Source organism: Neovison vison, chromosome 1, assembly GCF_020171115.1.
Source record: "Neovison vison isolate M4711 chromosome 1, ASM_NN_V1, whole genome shotgun sequence".
NCBI lineage: Eukaryota > Metazoa > Chordata > Mammalia > Carnivora > Mustelidae > Neogale > Neogale vison.
In genome coordinates this window covers 140654231-140672843 of record NC_058091.1, presented here as the reverse complement: position 1 = coordinate 140672843, position 18613 = coordinate 140654231, and the positions used below count along the sequence as shown (strand labels likewise).

The 18613-nt window shown below is 43.3% G+C and overlaps 1 protein-coding gene across 3 annotated transcripts in view; it reads right to left on the bottom strand.

Moving 5' to 3' along the window:
- RNF144B (ring finger protein 144B) overlaps positions 1 to 18613 on the bottom strand; it is an 82934-nt gene that overhangs the window by 7325 nt on the left and 56996 nt on the right. For all 3 annotated transcript variants that reach the window (XM_044259579.1, XM_044259589.1, XM_044259598.1), the window contains 2 exons: positions 4066 to 4270; positions 1852 to 1996 (listed from right to left, as the gene is read on the bottom strand). In XM_044259579.1, the coding sequence (XP_044115514.1) occupies positions 1852 to 1996; positions 4066 to 4270 (350 nt within the window). The remainder of the gene's footprint in view (positions 1 to 1851; positions 1997 to 4065; positions 4271 to 18613) is intronic.

The following is an 18613-nucleotide window of genomic DNA, read 5'->3' as shown; positions in this document are numbered from 1 at the left end:
CTTCCACACAGCTATCATCTGAAACAACTTGTCTAATTTTCACTTAAAAATCAGACCTGTGGGGGCGCCTGGGTGGCTCAGTGGATTAAGCCGCTGCCTTCGGCTCAGGTCATGATCTCAGGGTCCTGGGATCGAGTCCCGCATCGGGCTCTCTGCTCAGCAGGGAGCCTGCTTCCTCCTCTCTCTCTCTGCCTGCCTCTCTGCCTACTTGTAATCTCTCTCTGTCAAATAAATAAATAAAATCTTTAAAAAAAAAAAAAATCAGACCTGTGGCAGCCAGCATGCATCCCATAACAGCCGCACACGGACTCACTAACCATGTGATACTAAAGGGTCACCAGAGCCGCTTATCAGACTGAAGCCAACCAGGCAACTGAAAGGAAAAATTGTGCGGGGTGCGGGGCAGGCGGATGGCTCAGGCGGTTGGGCGTCTGGCTCTTGATTCCGGCTCAGGCTGTGACCTCAAAGTCATGTGACCGAGCCCCTCATCGGGCTCCATGCTCAGTGTGGAGTCTGCTTGAGATTCTCTCTCTCCTACCCTTCCCCCAACTTGCGCTCACTTGCTCTCATTCTCTAAAATAAATAAATAAACCTTGCAAAAAAAAAGAGAGAGAGAGAGAAATTGAGAAAAGAATGTCCACCATGATGGAGAGCTCACTCTGGTATGGACACATTTCACTGGTTCACATTGCCAGAATAGGAACTATCTCTTCTTATTTTGGGTAGCACACATGTGCTAGAAGAAACACCAGGGAGGGAGATCTGCTCAGCCGTCCTTCACAACACCTTTTACCTCTGAGGTTACCGAGAGCCTCGGCTCGGGACTGCCTGAGCCGCACCTGACCTGGGCCAGGTGTGCTTCACCAATGGTGAGGGGGAAAGAGTCACTGAGGCAGACCCCGTTATCCAGGAACGGAGCCCTAACAAAACCAGAGCAAGACCACAGTCGTGCCAATGAATGGTTACTTAAGACATCCCCTTGATTTGAGTGGCTTTCTTCTCTAAATTCAAAAAGAGGAAGAGTACCAAATTATGGTAGGCAGAAAAACTGCTCCCCTACTGATGTCCGTGGCCTACTCCCCAGAATTTGAGAATTTGCTGGCTTTTGTGGAAAAAGGGACTTTACACAGGTGATTAAAGTAAGAGCATGAGATGGCGGAGAACAGCCTGTATCATCCAGATGTGACCAGTCTAATCACTCTCTCATTCAGATGTGGCCAATCTCATCAGAGGGTCCTTAAGGGCAGAGCAGCTTTCCCAGCTGTGGTCAGAGGGAGCTGCGACAAAGGAAGAAGGGGTCAGAGAGATGTCATGTGGATGGCTTCACAGCTGGAGAAAGGGGCCACAAGCCAATGAATGTGGGCAGCTTCTAGAAGCTACAAAACCCAGAAATGGATTCTCCCCTGGAATCCAGAAAAGAATGCAGCCCTGAGGACACCTTGATTTTAGTCCAGTGAGACACACATCAGATTTCCAGAGGATAGAATTAAAGCCAAAAAAATCTCTGCTGTTTTAAGCCACTACGTATGTGGTGATTTGTGACAGCAGCAAAATAAATGAATACACTGATAGCTCTCTACGTGATAAGACGAGACAGTGCCCCCAACACAGAAGCTGTCCCTAAAATGAAAGCTTGCCTTTAAAGCTAAGCTGACACAGTGAAGGGACTCAAAGGGACATCTGCTAGACATTTAAGTAGCAGCCTCAGAAAGACTCCTTAAGAAAAATAACCTTCTTTTGCAGGATAAACACAGACTCAAGATTTTAAAAGGAAAGCCTAGAGGATCCCAATGGGAGGACAGATATGATGAAGAGAGGCCACAGGAGAAGATGCTTCCAGGTGGCACTTACGTCCAGGTTCTGGAGACAGTACCAGCAAAACGTGTGTTTGCAATTCTTGCACATCATCTGGGCACAGCCCTCGTTGCGTTCGATGTAAACCCGACAGACGGGGCACTGCTTGATGGGGGCTTCTGCGTCTGTCCCAAAGAGGGCCCTAGAAACAAAATGGATGAGAAATTATTGGGGGGGGGTGGAGTCAAAAATGCTGCTAGAACTACAAGGGTGTCTGCTGACCAGGGCTGGGGAAGAGTGGGCTGAGTGTCATTAATTCAACAGGTCACTAAATCCGTTCTAGATTCCACTTTATGGGCACCAATTGAATTCCTAGGGCTCCTGATGGGTGAGGTAGTGGCCTCTCCCTCATCTGAGCTTAATTCACTTCCATGGAAGAGGGTGGGGGTAAAAATAGGAGGGACACAGATTATTAGTCAGATAACTCAAAACAAAAAAGAACCTTAATTTATGTATCTTTGGCTAGGAGTCATGCTATAATTGTACTTTCCACACCTGACTTAGTTCCTTATTTGGCCAAGTTAGTATTTCATTCCCTGAGCACACACTGTCTAAAACAAAAGCACAAGAGTTCTGCTAAACAACAGAAAAACAGTTCTGGATCTGACATGGCACAGACAAATCTTCCTGGCAATCTGTTCTGATAAAGAAATGGAACAGGTCGCGGGATGCAAGAATCAATACCTGAAAATCAATGCCCAGCCTCTTTAAAGAGACTTGCTCCCAACTGATGCCTAGATCAGCGCAGGCTCACAGCCTTAAGAGGCACGGAAAATAAGTGGAACACATTGGGGGGGTGTGGTTAGGGGAGCCACAGCGCTGTGCTGCACATTAGCTAGCGTTCATCAGAACCAACCCCTGGTTCACGGAGACATCAAGTTCACAAAGCGTCCTTGGATCCAGAATCGGATTTGGTACTCACCATAACCGTATTATAGCAGTGGGACAGTTACTATTTTAATTCTTTCCCCCACCACCTTTTTTCCCCCCCCAAATAAAGAAGCAGACTCACAGAGGCTGAGTGACTTCCATGAGGTCCTGCCGATACCAAGTGACCATGTCAGAACTCAACCTCTCAGGGTGCCCGGGTGGCTCAGCCAGTTGGGCATCTGCCTTCAGCTCGGGTCACGATCCCAGAGTCCGGGGATAAAGCCGCACATTGGCTCTCTGCTCAGTGGAGGGTCTGCTTCTCCCTCTGACTCCCCCCACCCCCACAATGCTCTTTCTTAAATAAGTAAAACCTTAAAAAATAAAAAATAAAAAATAGAATCCAACCCCTCTCTGCTCTGGGATCTTCCCCTTGTCCCATGATGCTCGCAGACCTATCGGCCACGTGCAGAGGGTACTGGCTAAGAAGGCGTGTGCCTGCCCCGGGCACTAGGTCTAGTTTTCCTCTTGTTTGTTTGGTCCCAGATTCAAGCACAGTATCCTAGCCAGGTAGCGCTCCCGTTCCTGAAGAATGGTTCCACACTCTCTGAAGGTGTGGGGTGAGCCAGCCAACTGGACTGGGCACACCGGTGCCTCTGTTCTCGCTGATGCAGAACAGCCGGAGCCTCTAGCAAAGCCAGGGATCGTGCACAAAGGTCTCTCGCTCTGGGCCCTTCTGCTGCCGTAAAAACCCTTGGTACTGAAAGGTACAGATTTAACTGCTTCTCATGTCACCGGCTCTGAACTTTGGCACCGTCTTTGCAGGGCACCACGTATAGGGGATGTAGCTCTTTTCCTCTAAGACCTGGGATTGAGCATTGAGCCCCTGAAGGCCTGCTGCTTCTATTGTGCTCTCTCGGATAGGGCTGGCACACTCCACAAGCTGCCACACAGTCAGGTCACAAAGTAATTTCTGCATCACTTTGCAAGCAGGAAGAAATCCATGGCAGGTGCTCATGGCTTCTAAGCAAATGGCTGTGGACAAGCCATGCCTTGCTATTGAAAACCAGTGGGCCGTGGGCCTTCCAACCTGAAGAAAAATCAAAATGCATTCAGACCCTCATTTCAGCGGTATCTGGGACAGTCTCCAGGGGTAAATACCTAAAATCCCCTTAGAAAGACTGTGTCGGTTACTCTTTGTTAACAACTTCCCAGTTCGGAGATACTTCTCAGGGAAGTTCCATGGGGGAAAGAACCCATCTCTGAATTCCATCACAAGAGAACTCCTTCTCCAAGCGACCTATTTGGGGTGAATAATCACAAAGACCGTCTCTCCTTTCTTACCTGTGCTCTGTTGGCAGGACGATGGGCTGACTATCTCTACAGGAGACCTCTGCGTGCCAAGCATCCTTGCAACAGGAGCAGAACTTCAGGTGACAAGAAGGGCATTCCACCTGCACGGGCTGTCCTGGGTCAGTGGAGGCAACAGGGCACACGGTCTGACAGTCTGCGACAGGACACCACGTTCGGTGGGGGTCCAGGTGAACTTCTAGAGCATAAACAAAGAAAATGTGACGGTCTATGTGTCTTTCGTATGGGCCTAGACTTTCCCCCCTTCCTTCTTCTCTTTTATAGGCTAATATTTATGGAAGGTTAGTACAACCAAGGGCAGTGATTTCTACTCTTGGTCTTCATAATGGACCCAGACCTACAAGGCCACTCGGCTCTGCCATGTTTCTCAAAGTAGGTACTAGTGGGAGAGGCCACCACTGCCCTTACGAACAGATAGGAAGTGTTCTCACTAACCCAAATGAGCAAGTCTTCTGGAATACTTCTCACCTTTCAGCACTCAAAGTAGGCAAAAATCTTAAGTCCCTGCTACAACTATTTGGGGGTATTATCCCCAAATAGTTGTAGCAGGGGGAGGAAAACTGGACCTGAAGGACCTACAGAAGCAAAAGGAAAAAGAAATTCATGGGATTTTAAGACTTTGGGACTGAGAAATAAGAAGAAATAAAAAGAAATTCATGGGATTTTGGGACTTTCTGGGACTGAGAAATAAGCAGTGAGGTTTCTTCCTACCTTTTTTAGAGGGAACTGAAAGAACAAGGAAGAAATCAAATAGTTGAAGGACCAAACAGTGCCTGGTGTGGCTTAGCCAAGAAGTCGGATTAGCTGTCAATTTGGATATTCTGTTCTCCTACCATATGCTAGTTAGAGATATTTGTAAAAGACTCAGAAGATCCAAAATCAAAAGGTTTCACAGACCATAAAATGATAGTCAGTTATAGACTATACCAACCACATCCAAGTGGCCTGTAGGAAGGAATATGGAGTTGGGGGTAAGCCGACTGTCACACTCTATTCAAATGTTTACAAATCTTGTTCGGTTTTCCATTTTTCTATTCAATAACAGACCTCACATTCTTGTCTCACAATGTGACCTTTAGGGAACATATCATGTAAAAATGATGTTATTTGAGGAACAGAGTAGCCCTTTTTTCTCTGAACCAATGTATTTTGCAAATTTTAAACTGATGGATTCCAGTTTTAAATCTCCTAAGGCTTATGATTCTTGGAAATTTCCACACAGGAGGCAAACAGACCCAAAGAGTGGTGCGAAAAGGAAATGAAGGCATTAAGTATGAGCTTAGTTTTAAAGGTAATAATTTTACAAATTCAGTATCAGGGGAAATAAGTCCAAAATGTTCCAGCAAACACTGTCTCCATTAATCTCTCGTCTAGAAAAGACAGCAATCAGATCCATGCTAATTACAGGTTTTCATTCAAAAAGAGAACTCTCACACTTATTTTCTTATCTAATAATTCTGGGGAATAGGGGTTGGAGAACGATGAGGCAAATAAAATCAGAAAAGGGAAGCCTATGATTCACAGGTGCTCAGAACCCAAGAGAGATGGACCCTTGAAAGAAATCCCTAAAAGTTTGAGAAAGGCTAGTTAGAAAATCAAGGGGACAGTGACACACACCTCTGCTCTAAGGTCCTGACCTTTTATTTCCATACATTTATATATTTTTTTCCAAACTCTTATGCCGGCTTCACAAACACTAAGTCCAAAGAAATGAAGGCTGGTGTATAAATTAGAGCTAAGGGACTCACACATCACCTACCTTCTTAACCACCCATTCCAAATCGAAGGCCTTTTAATTTTTTTCTAAGATTTTATGTATTTATTTCACAGAGAGAGACAGCGAGAGAGGGGAACACAAGCAGGGGGAGTGGGAGAGGGAGAAGCAGGCTTCCCTGTGAGCAGGGAGCCCCATGCAGCGCTTGTTCCCAGGATCCTGGGATCATGACCTGAGCCAAAGGCTGACGTTTAACGACTGAGCCACCCACGTGCCCCCAAATCCCAGGTCTTTTAAAGGACTGACAATACGGAAAGACTCATATTATATATAGTTAAATTTGTAACATCCCTGTGGATCACCGTAAAAAAGACACAAGGATACAACTTGTTCTCATAATTCTAATCCAAATTATTTGGTGGGCATTCTGAACTGCTTGTTTGTACCAACTTATTGTTCAGGTATCCGGGTTGCCACAATAAGAGCAGAAACCATAAATACGGGAGCAGTTACAAATTTTGATGAATCCCCATAAAGAAAAAAATCCATAGGAAGCAAGGCAGCTGATGCACACTCCACTGCAAAAAAGCGACGGAAGAGTCTGAGCCGCAGAAGGCAGCGATGCTCTGGATTTTCCTCCGCTTCGATAGAACAGGAACGATCAGGCGAAGGAGGTGGTGGAAGGGGCAAAACAGAGACCCTTTAGCCTCCTCCTTACTTCGTTAGAAGTCCTGGTCTGTAGGGATAGCTTATAGAGCTTAACCAACACCCGAAGTGGAGTTTCCAGGAGACAGATATTAACTCTATCCAGAACGGTTAGGGACCCCTTGAGCCACCTGTACGGTGTCTGGTCACCATCAGCCCCAGCTTCCTTCTAACCTCCCGGCTGAGAACGCTCAGGTCTCTACAGACACACAGCACAGCGGACTTGCGCTCTCAGCCTTCTGCGCAGCCAGGGTGTGGTCATGTGACATGATTCTGGCCAATGGGAGGTGAGGGAAGACTGCAAGGGGCTTCTGGGACTAGCTCTCCTTCCGGATACGCGGGCAAGAATCTCCCTTCCGTCTGCGAGCCAGTGAGCACCGCTGTGTGAAGCTGTGATGTATGGGCCGCCACGACCCTGGGAACTCTAACGGGAAAACTACAGGAGTTGGAGAAGTTGAGCCGCTCCGTCAGCCACACCCGCAACTGCCTACCTCTGGATTTCCTGTACGTGAGGGAATTCAGGGCCTTCACTGGTTAAGGCACTTGTTAGCTGGCATTCTGTTCCTTGCAGACGAAAGCATCTCAACCCATAAGCTTACCTCTCGCAACAGGGAGCAAACGCCCAGGTCAGACGAGGACTGCGCCTCCCGAGTGGCTGGTAAGTTTACAAAGGGGATTAAAGTACCATCTCCGAGAAGACCTTTAAAGTCTTTATAAGTGAGGCGCGAGGAAATGTGTGTATGCAAATAGAAATAAAATATACACTACTCACATCATCCTGTAGAAAACCTTATCTACCATAATAAAATTTTATTTTTATTATTTATTAACCTTTTTAAAAAATTAACACCCTGTGCCAGACCTATAAGGCTTTTGTGTAGATTACTAGACAAATAATAGACATCCATATAGCTGAACACTATGTAGCTCTAAAATAAGGTGAACGGGGTGCCTGGGTGGCTCAGTGGGTTAAAGCCTCTGCCTTCAGCTCAGGTCATGATCCCAGGGTCCTGGGATCGAGCCCCACATCAGGCTCTCTGCTCTGCAGAGAGCCTGCTTCCTCCCCCAACCCCCGCCTCTCTGCCTACTTGTGATCTCTGTCAAATAAATAAATAAAATCTTTTTTAAAAATCTATAAAAAAAATAAAATAAGGGGAACTGATGTGACAATATGGAAAGATCCCAAAGATATACTGCCAGTTCAAAAATGCAGATTGAGGAAGAGTATAAATGAACCATGTTTATAAGACCATGTATATATAGAAATGTGTTTTAACATTTTCAGAAAATCTAAGAAGCTTAAGAAGAGTTATCCTTGAATAAAGGGCAGGGGTTGTAATTAGAGGCAAAGATTTAGTTTAATACGAAACTTGAATTTTTTTTTTAAAATATTTTATTTATTTGAGAGAGAAAGAGAGAGAGAGAGCATGAGTTGAGGGGGCAGAGGGAGAGGGGGAAGCAGGCTCCCCACTGAGCCGGGATTCAGATGCAGGGCTCAATCCCAGGACCCTGAGATCATGACCTGAGCCAAAAGCAGCCGCTTAACCAGCTGAGACATACACATGCCCCTAAACTTGAATTTTAAGAAAAAACAGGAAAAAATTCTACTTTTATAATTTTTAAAGCTAGTTTTAAAAGGCTACTAACAACGGCACCTGGGTGGTCATTCGGTTGGGCATCTGACTCTTGGTTTGGGCTCAGGTCATGATCTCAAAGTCAGGAGATCAAGCCTGGCTTCAGGCTCTGTGCTCAGTGGGGAGTTTGCTCAAGATTCTCTCTCTCCCTCACTGCCCCTCCTTCCCTCCCCGTGCTTGCACACTCTCTCTAAAATAAATAAATAAGATTGCCTGCATAGTTCAATCAGTTAAGCATCTGCCTTCAGCTCAGGTCATGATCTCAGGGTCCTGGGAATGAGTCCCACATCAGGCTTGCTGTTCAGCGAGGAGTCTGCTTCTCCCGCGCACTCTCCCTCTCTCAAATAAATAGATAAAATCTTTTTAAAATTTTTAAAAATTAAAGGCTACTATTAATCTGGTATATGAATGATAGACTAATAAAATAATTCTGGATCTAAGCTCTTCCCTGGAAAACCATCTCCTTTTTGTATTCAAATTTCCCCTCTGTTTCACATTCTTCTCCATTTATTCAATTCTCATTGTAGGCTTTTCCTTACCCTAAAAATAATCTCATCTTTAACCAAGTTACAGCCTATCCATTCTTAAAGGACCTACTACATGGGGCACCTGGGTGGCTCAGTCGTTAAGTGTCTGTATTCGGCTCAGATCATGATCCCAGGGTCCTGGGATTGAGGCCTACATCGGGCTCCCTGCTCAACAGGAAGCCTGCTTCTTCTTCTCCCACTCCCCCTCCTTGTGTGCCTGCTCTCACTTTCTTTCTCCCTGTCACATAAACAAATAAAGTCTTTAAAAAAAAAAAAGATTTAAAGAAAATAAAGGAACTACAACATACTTGTCTTAATTTTGCTGTCACAGAACCAGCATTTTGTTCATTGCTGTGCTCTAGTCTCTTCATGGAGATGGCCTTTCTCTCTTTAGGTTGTAGGCAAGGAATACTTATTTTATTTGTGTGCTCCAATACACTGACACAGTGATGGGATGCTTCCTGTTGATTTATAGCAGTCATTCTTGGTTTTTTGCAAAAGCTATATATAGTCCTCTGCCAACAATTACCTTAAAATACACACACTACTAATACCATCTTGAATTGCCTTGCACTGGAATTTATTTTCCATCCTCTTCTAGTGCTTTCATCAACAGATGTACATAGCACACTAAAACCATCAAATACCAGTCTTGGTGTTGAAAGTATGTTATGATTGTTATTAGACTCTAAAAATCTCCACCCACCTCAGTTAGGCTCTCTACATTTGGAAAGACACCAACTTGGCAAAACATGGAACTTTACATATAGCACTCTCAAAATTAAACCTCCTTTATGAAGCATCACTTATAAGGGTGACAACAAAAAAAATTTCTAACATGAATATGAACAATAATTACCCTTGCTATAACCCTACTTACTGTCTCCCTGTATCTAACATCCATTTCACCTTCCTGTTTCATGTCAGTCCTTGGATGAGTGATCCAGATTCACTGTTTCTCATTCCTTTCCCCTCATATCCTCCTTACGACTCTAAAGTAAACTTTTTCTTCCCAGTTCCATAATAAACTGCTCTCTGAAAGTTAAAACAGCCATCCCCCTACTCATCCCCAGCAAATGGTTCTCATTCTGTCTTCCATCTGATACTCTTGGGGCTCTCTTCCATACGGCACCAGCCTCTCTCTTCTCTTCCCACAACCAACCTTCTCCTTTCACATCAGTACTGCTTCCTTTGGTTCCATCGATGGATGGTGTCAAAAAACTCAGTCCTTGATTTCTCCCAAATGTCCTTACTTACAGAACCCAAGCTGTGACTGAGTATCAATGTTGCTTTAATTTAGACTATTCCAGACTTCTTCTTGAGGCCTGACTTCTTGTGCTGATACGCCTGAAAACTTAGTCAAATGTCTGTTATTCATTGTTCATTCAACAAATGATCAATTTCAGGGACTTTTTAGAGACCCTAGCCTTAGAGATGAAAATAGAGGTTTGCTTCTGAGAAATCTCAGTGTGAAAAGAACAAGAGTACTTGTGTAAATTAAATAATGAAATATTTTCAAAAAGCAATGCAACAACTGATAGAACACCCCATGAGATAACATAAAATAAACTATTACCGTCTGTGAGCAGCTCTTAAGGGTGGAGGTGAGGAATGTGTAATATACAGAAGGTATTTGTAAGACAGGAATATTTTAATGCTCTTCTTATCTGAGTATCCATAATGAAGTTTCCCCTTTCAATCAGCTCTAAACGCAGGAAGTAGAACTGGTCGCTCCTGCTCACAGTACAAAGCAGATGGCAAATGCTGAGAGAGCTAAGGCACCTCGTAAACAGAGATTAAAAAACAAAAAACAGTCCCCAGAATAACAACTCTGTAGGCAGCCAGAGTGTGGAAGTTATAAAAGGGAACGAATAGTCTCCTTCCAGATACTGTAATAAAGATGCTGTACTTAAGAAGACACTGAGCAAGGACATCGGCAGTCACCTTCTAAATCGGGGTCTTGCCAGGAGCCAACAGCCTACTCCATCTTGTCAACTCTGTATACGGTGACTTCAAATGAATCGCCCACTTGAGAAATCAGCCACTATGAGAGTATTTACACTACAGAAATTGGCAAACACCATAAATCAGAGCCTCCCCGCTTCTCCCACAAATCTGTTTACCGACACGTCACTGAACACTGTCCAAACTGAGAGCAAACACTTAAATATATAAACCCGACTTCAACACCATCCAGTGGGGGGCACAGAGTGGGCAACCAAAGAACAGAACATAGCACAAGAGGAGGAGAAATTGAAAGGACAACAGTGACAGTTCCTTTAGCCCACATTTGCTGGCCAGCCTTTTCTCCTTCCTGAACATTCCACATACAGACAAGTACTTCGACCTGAAGTAACCTTGCCTGTCTCCCATGGGTGTGTATCTTCTTCTAGAGTATTGGTATTTGGTTATATTCTCATTTTTTGATCATTAATTGCTTTTTGCACAACTGACTGGGATCTTTAACCCCAGTAAGAGCTACCCTAGAAGAGGCAAGCTCTTTCTTCCACTCAGAACCATAGCATGAGGGGTTCCTGGGTAGCTCAGCTAAGGATCTGCCTTCGGCTCAGGTCATAACCCCCGGGTCCTGGGATCGAGCCCCACGTTGGGCTCCCTGTGCCGTGGGAAGCCGGGGGAGGCTCTCCTGCTCCCCCTACTTGTGTTCCTTCTCCCACTGTGTCTCTCTCTGTCAAATAAAATCTTTAAAAAAGAACTATAGCATGTCACAAGTAAATATTTCTGGATCTCCCTATCCAATTTCCAAGCACCCCTCACAGCGCCAATCAGATGGGATGCACTCAGTACATACCTGTCCACTCAGCAAATCAAAATTTTTTCCTTTATAAATACAGAGGGTCAGGGCCTGGGTGGCTCAGTCGTTAAGCATCTGCCTTCGGCTCAGGTCATGATCCCAGGGTCCTGGGATCGAGTCTCACATCAGGCTCCCTGCTCAGCAGGAAGCCTGCTTCTCCCTCTCCCACTCCCCCTGCTTGTGTTCCCTCTCTTGCTGTCTCTCTCTCACAGTCAAATAAATAAATAAATAAACAATATATAAATACAGACGGTCACAAGAGAAAACAGAAGACAGATATCTACTAATTTAAACCAATTACTTCTCTCAACTAGAGCCCCCTTTCAGCCACTCTTTTATTTACTTAAGTTTTTATTTAAATTCCAGTTAGTTCACATACATTGTAATATTAGCTGGGAGTGTCGAATTCAGTGATTCATCACTTATATACAACACTCAGTGCTCATCTAACAAGTGCCCTCCCTACTCCCCATCCCCCAATTAACCTATCCCCACGTCCACCTCCCCTCCAGTAACCCTCGGCTTGTTCCCTAGAGTTAAGAGTCTGTTTCCTGGTTTGCTTCTTTCCCCCACCCATGTTCATCTGTTAGGTTTCTTAAGTTCCACATATTAGTGAAATCACATGGTATTTGTCTTTTTCTGACTTCTTTTGCTTAGCATAAGACTCTCTAGCTCCATCCACGTTGTTGCAAATGGCAAGACTTGATTCTTTTTTATGGTTGAGTAATATTCCATTGTACATATACACCACATCTTCTTTTTTTTTTTTTTTTTACACCACATCTTCTTTATCCCTTCATTTGTCAATAGACATTTGGGCTCTTCCCATAACTTGGCTCTAGTTGATAATGTTGCTATAAACCTTGGAATACATGTGTCCCTTCCAGTCTATTTTTGTATCCTTTAGGTAAATACTTTATCCTTTGGGTAAATACTTTATAGTGTGATTACTGGATCATCAGCCACTCTTTTCGAGAATTTAAATGAAAAGAAAGCACTGCTAGTTAGAATTTGACACAATTCTTTGAGAAATGTCTATCAATACAGGAAGTGCCCACAGTAGCAATACAGTATCATGTGTTTCTGTAACATTTGCTTTTGGGCACAGATATTCCTTACACAAGTACCCAAGCTTGACTTACAGCTTTGAAATACTGTTCTGGTTATGCAAAAGATATTGCCAAAGGAGGTGTGCTATTGTCTTCTTGATAAACCATTAAGAGCAAAGGAAGTAACTATTCTGAGGCAAAAACACAAATTCAGCCAAATTCCTGACAGTCCCCTCAGCTTCCTGTTTCCATGTTAACCTGAGGAGCTGAGTAAGTCAAGGAGTTAACGGGAAGATTCAGAAGAGTAGTGACTCAACTTCTCTAACTGGAGAACGAGATTAAGATTAAAGAGACTGATCCCTTGGCAGTCAAAGAGCGGACTCCCGAGCCTTCTATAGAAATTCACAAAGGACATTTTTGAACGTGAAGAAAAGGTATATTGGTGCCTCTGGGCCTGAACTACAAAGAATATTTACAGGATTTGTTTTTTTCCTCTGCCTGCTTTATTTTTGATTCGTGACAGAGACCTCTCGGCTCAAAAGCACACTTTCCGCTTTTTCAACGAGGTAACTATCAGTTGGATCAGAATTGCTGAAGATAAGCCTCTGGGAGTGCCACACTGGTGTGAGAACCAGAAGACTCGGAGCAAACAGTACTTCTGCTTCTGAGAGTTATTTATGGATGTCCATTTTTTAAAAACACATTTAAGTCGATAGATTGGAACCATGACTAGGGAGCCAATCTACACGTGGTTTTGACCTGAAAGATATCCAACGTATATCCAAATGATGCAAAAGAAGAGAATTTATACAGGTAAAAAGGCAGTGAAATTTTATAAGGAGCTAAGCGAGCAAGGGGAAAGGTCGCAGGAACAGTCATCAAGGGGCCTGATCACAGATGAAGATGATAAGGCCTGAGCCGGATGAGAAGCCACTGGTGGGGAGTGCCAATTTTTTGGGTAGTTTTATTGACACAAATATGACATACCCATAAGCTGTCTATTCATTTTCTTTGCTATACAGCCTGGCATTGGGACCCTGATGGCCAGCTGGATTGTTTTTTCCACATGGCTTTGCAGTTCTTAGAGGAGACATTTTGACCAGTCCCTGCACGGTAAGATTTGTTGCACATCAAGCTCTTTGATGCTGGAGACGAGGAATTTCTGAAATCCACAGGACAGCATGTGTTTTGTTTTCTTGTTGCTCTCATAACTAACGCTGGGCATCAAGATCTGGCCCTTGGTTCTCCTGTGCACCCTATGGTCAATACCTCTGGGTTTCCATCAGCTGTATTTAATATGCTATGAAGAGCACAGTTTTGCTTTATATCTATCAAGTTATAGAGTCTACCCTGAATGGAAGCTAGAGGCCAGATTAGCAGAAAAGGAAAACACACTGACGGGGCATCAGATATTAGTGGTCCTAAACTCACCAAAGAGGAACCAACTGATGGACGCCAGGTAGAAAGCAAATTGCTGTTCATGAACAAGGGCTTCCTCCCCTCACTCTTGACTCTACGTCAATGAGCTGAGCAGAGTCAAAGGGTAATAAGTAATATTATTACTTATTATTTTATTACATAGTAATAAAAAGTGTATTAAAATTTTTGCATTAACCATGTACAGGTACAGGTTAAAAAAAAAAAAAGGTATACTTTTTATTATTGTGAATTCAATTCTAACTCCTGGCTCTTGGCTTTGGAAACAGTTATGAGGTAGATAAGCAAAATGCACAGTTATCCCAAAAGTTTAATGTTTAGTTTTTCCCCCCCTTCAAACGTCCATTCCAAAGTTGGAGGAAGATGAACTCATGCATATTCAACTAATTTCTTCTGCATCCGCAGTGATAAAATCTTCATGGAGCTCTGAGATGGAGGTAAATTCGGGAAAATTTAGAAAAAGAGCAAGCAGAGCCCTGTGTACATCATTCCCAGTGGTGCCCCCCACACCTTGACATGAACATGATTCAGCAGGGATTAAATGTAATGGACTTACATCGGAGACAAATTCACAAACTTCAACCAGAATTTACTTATGAAAGATAGAACTGATGACTGAAATAAAGCTCCATGACTACTTGACGTAAGAGTACTTGTTTATATAAATTATGCAAGGCAGGAAATGCTATTCAAAGCTATTTCTACTTCTGTATTCTGACAATTATTGAGAAGTAAACATTCTGAGAAAACTGCCAGGAGGGCTGTATCAGACCCCGTGATTGCTTTCAGTTTTCAAAAGCTGATCTCTTGACCCTTGGTTTCCCCACCGGAAACTATCACCATTAGGGATGTACAGTTTGCTTTTATCCTGTTGTAAATCCTCTTAACTAACAAGAGTGAGTTTTCTGCCATCATGAAACTGTGCCAAAAAAGATATTCCATGATTTCTTATTGTGAGGAACACGATACATCCAAGCTAATTATCAGCTGAAATAAACCAAACTGTTTTAACTTTTATGACCCACTGCATTTTTAATTATGTCAAAGTTAATTTGCTTTCTGATAGCTCAAAGAACAAAGGTCTTCTGTAGATAGTTAAAATGCAATTAAACTACACTGATCAGAATTAACATTTGCCATGGTAAATAAACTCAAATACATGTGGCCTTGAGCCAAGGGGTTGCTGTCATGACTGCGGAGAAGCACAGAATTTCAAACCTGGAAACAGCTTCTGAATTTATCTAGTCTCACGCTGTTATGTTACAACCCGTGGAAGTTAGGTGTTTGCTTTACTCGTGGTTAGTGAATATATGCCGAGACAGGGCTGTTTTTCCTCCTAGAAAACCATTATCTGCGTAAAAACATAATCGTGTGATTAAATAGATTTTCATTTCCACTATCAGTCCCGGAATCTTTTGTCTTTAAAGCAGCCACTTGCAAGTCATCATCTCCTTGGAGGTGGTCAGAGAAGGTGGATTTATGCTTCGAGAAGAGTATGAAGGAACCAGATATGGCAGGTGATGTAAGAAATTAGCTTTCATTAGCACCTTTTTTTTTTAATTGTGTTATGTCAGTCACCATACAGTACATTATTAGTATTTGATGTCATGTTCCATGATTCACTGTTTGCATATGACACCCAGTGCTCCAAGCAATCCGTGCCCTCCTTAATATCCATCGCTGGGCTCACTCCTGGCCCCACCTCCCTCCCTTCTAAAACCCTCCGTTTGTTTCCCGGAGTCCATAGTCTCTCATGGTTCGTCCCCCACTCCAATTTCTGCCCCTTCATTTTTCTCTTTTCCTAATATCCCCCATGCTGTTCCTTATGGTCCACAAATAAGTGAAACCATATGATATTTGACTTTGTCTGCTTGACTTATTTCACCCAGCATAATCTCCTCCAGTCCTATCCAAGTTGATGCAAAAGTTGGGTGTTCATCCTTTCTGATGGCTGAGTAATATTCCACTGTGTATATGGACCACATCTTCTTTATCCATTGTCTGTTGAAGGGCATCTTGCCTCTTTCCACATTTTGGCAATTGTGGACCTTGCTGCTATGAACATTGGGGAAGCATATAATGCTTTAGAATTTAGGACAATAAGGGTAGAAACATGCTGAAAAAGATACGAATTAAGATGAAAAAGGAACAAAAGTGGTATTATTGTGTTATACCCTCAGTCAAGATATGATCTGGATTCTAGAAAGTGCCTTCTTCACTTAGTTTAGAAAACTGGGGTAAAGGTCAGATGGGGTAGTGGCCGTGATGAATAACAAAACAACAACAATGACGATGACAGGGTGACAGAAACACAGTGTTAACTCACTCTGTACAGCAGCCCTAGCAGAAGCCGTTCATTATCATCCCCCTTTTAGAGATGAAAAAATGAAGTGCACACAGGGAGAGGCAAACCCTTCACACGATGGAGAACATCCGGGTCCCCTTTAGAAATGTCACCCTACTCAATGACAAATGTCCTTTCTTGCAGATATTTCAGGTTTTTTAGCTGAAAATGCTAGAGACTGCGGTTTTAGATTTTGAGAACTAACCCACAAGAAAGACTTGATGGTAAAGGAGCGGAAGCAGGAAGCTGAGGAGAAAGTGTGAGCTCCCAGAAGCCCAGAAGAGCTTCGCAAGCGAATCCTAGGCTTAGTCACACATTTACCACTAAACACCAGAAAAGCAGGCTCAAGAGGAGAACATGTGCGCACATGCACGTGCAAGCACAAGAATGGGCTTGCGGTGGGCAATGACCAACAGGAAGGTACCTTGTGAGAGACGGGAGGTGTTAAAAAAAATCAACCCCCCCCCAAAAAATCAAACCAAAGTGACACTAAGGTTATTAAAGTATCCCACAGCCCTGTCTCACTAGGTGAGACAGTGTGTTTATCTCATACTATGGTGAGATAAAACCTCTAGGAATGGACACAAAAGAGTGGCGGGGAACATTTCACCAAGGACAGATAAAGGCACGAGAGGAAAAAAAGAGCCATATCAGAAACGTTGGGACTCACAGCAAAAGGAGGCTGGGACAAATGCTCAGAACGGAAGGCTTTCAGAGCAAGGCGGGGTCACGGCTGACGGTGGAGTCTAGAAGGGCACCTGGCACACAGCAGACACTTGGTCCCCCAAAAAGGAAATACTGAAGACATGAGAGAATGCAGGAGGATTAACAGGTAACAGGAAAATAAATTATTTTACTTCACTTCTCTCCAAAGGAGAACACTATGACCCTTAAACCATTTGTAGGAGTTTCCAGCCACTCCGTGAGAATACAAATATCCAAGAACGGACCCGTTAACCTACTATGAAACGGAAACGATTTGCAATTATAATAAGTAAGACAGGGTCACAAAAAAATAGGAAAAGTGCTTAAGGACTAGAGATGGAAAATCTTAACCCAGTTTTAAAAAACAAAACAAAACAAAAAAAAACAACCTATTTTGAAAAAGGAGATTGTGGGCAAGCAGATTCGAGAGACAAGCAAAATTCTAACATTAATCATCAGGCATCATGTGCTTTGAGAACCAGTAGAGAGTACAGCAGTGATCACTAACACATGCCAAACGTTGTATCCTCTTTTCTTTGTTAATGTTGGAAGGCTGACACAGAAAAGGAAAGCCGTAAACACGGCAGTAGCCAACGGAAAGTCACAGATGGAAGGAGAGTGAATTCATAGAATAACCAATCGATGCCAAACGCCATTTCTCCCCTTTATGTAAACAGTGATGGTTTAGGCTCGTTCCTATTCAAAATATTTTTCCCCGTGAAGACTTAGATGAAAACAAAGCTATAAAAGGGCGAGCTAACCGTATATGCAACGTAAAGCAGAAGACAAAACACAGATGACAAACGAAAAACTGAAAACTTGGTAGGCAGTAAGAACTGGGCAAACTAATGAAAATTTTGGGAATTCAGATACAGGGCTGCCACTGATCTGATTGTCCATTTTTCCAGAGCCACAACAATCTCTACAACTGTATCTGAGAGCCCAGCCAGAGACTTTTACTTTCCAATTAGTCATTTAGTTCATTCACAACATGAGTATTTAAAGCATCCCAAGATCCCATTCTAAACAGTTCCACATAAAACACTCTCATGGCAGGGGTGCCTACGTGGCTCAGTTGGTTAAGCATCTGCCTTAAGCTCAAGTCATGATCTTGGGGTCCTGGGATCCTTGGATCGAGCCCTGCATCAGGCTCCCTGCTCTGTGGAGATGCTGCTTCTTGCCCTCTCTCTTCCCTTTCCCCTCCCCCACCACCGCCATGCTCTCTCATTCCCTCTCTTAAATAAATAAAATCTAAAAAAACAAAACAAAACAAAACAACTTTCATGGCCTAGACCTCTAAGTCACCTAGCTGGTAAGTCTTGAGTTTAAGGTAGATAGGAAGTCTACCGAGTAAAAATGAGATACACAATTCAGATAAAGACGATGCCGATCAAGTAAATTTCATTATGTAACACTGTTAACTTAAATTTATTCTTACTCGGCATGCCTATTGTCTAATAATAATTCTGTATTATGGATGATAATGAAGAAGTGCCTGAATTGGTCCTGGAGAATTACAAATCGCCTTCCAGAATCGCCTCACATCAATATGTCTCTGGACCATGGTTTCCTTTCTTATGAGGGAGTTGAACCA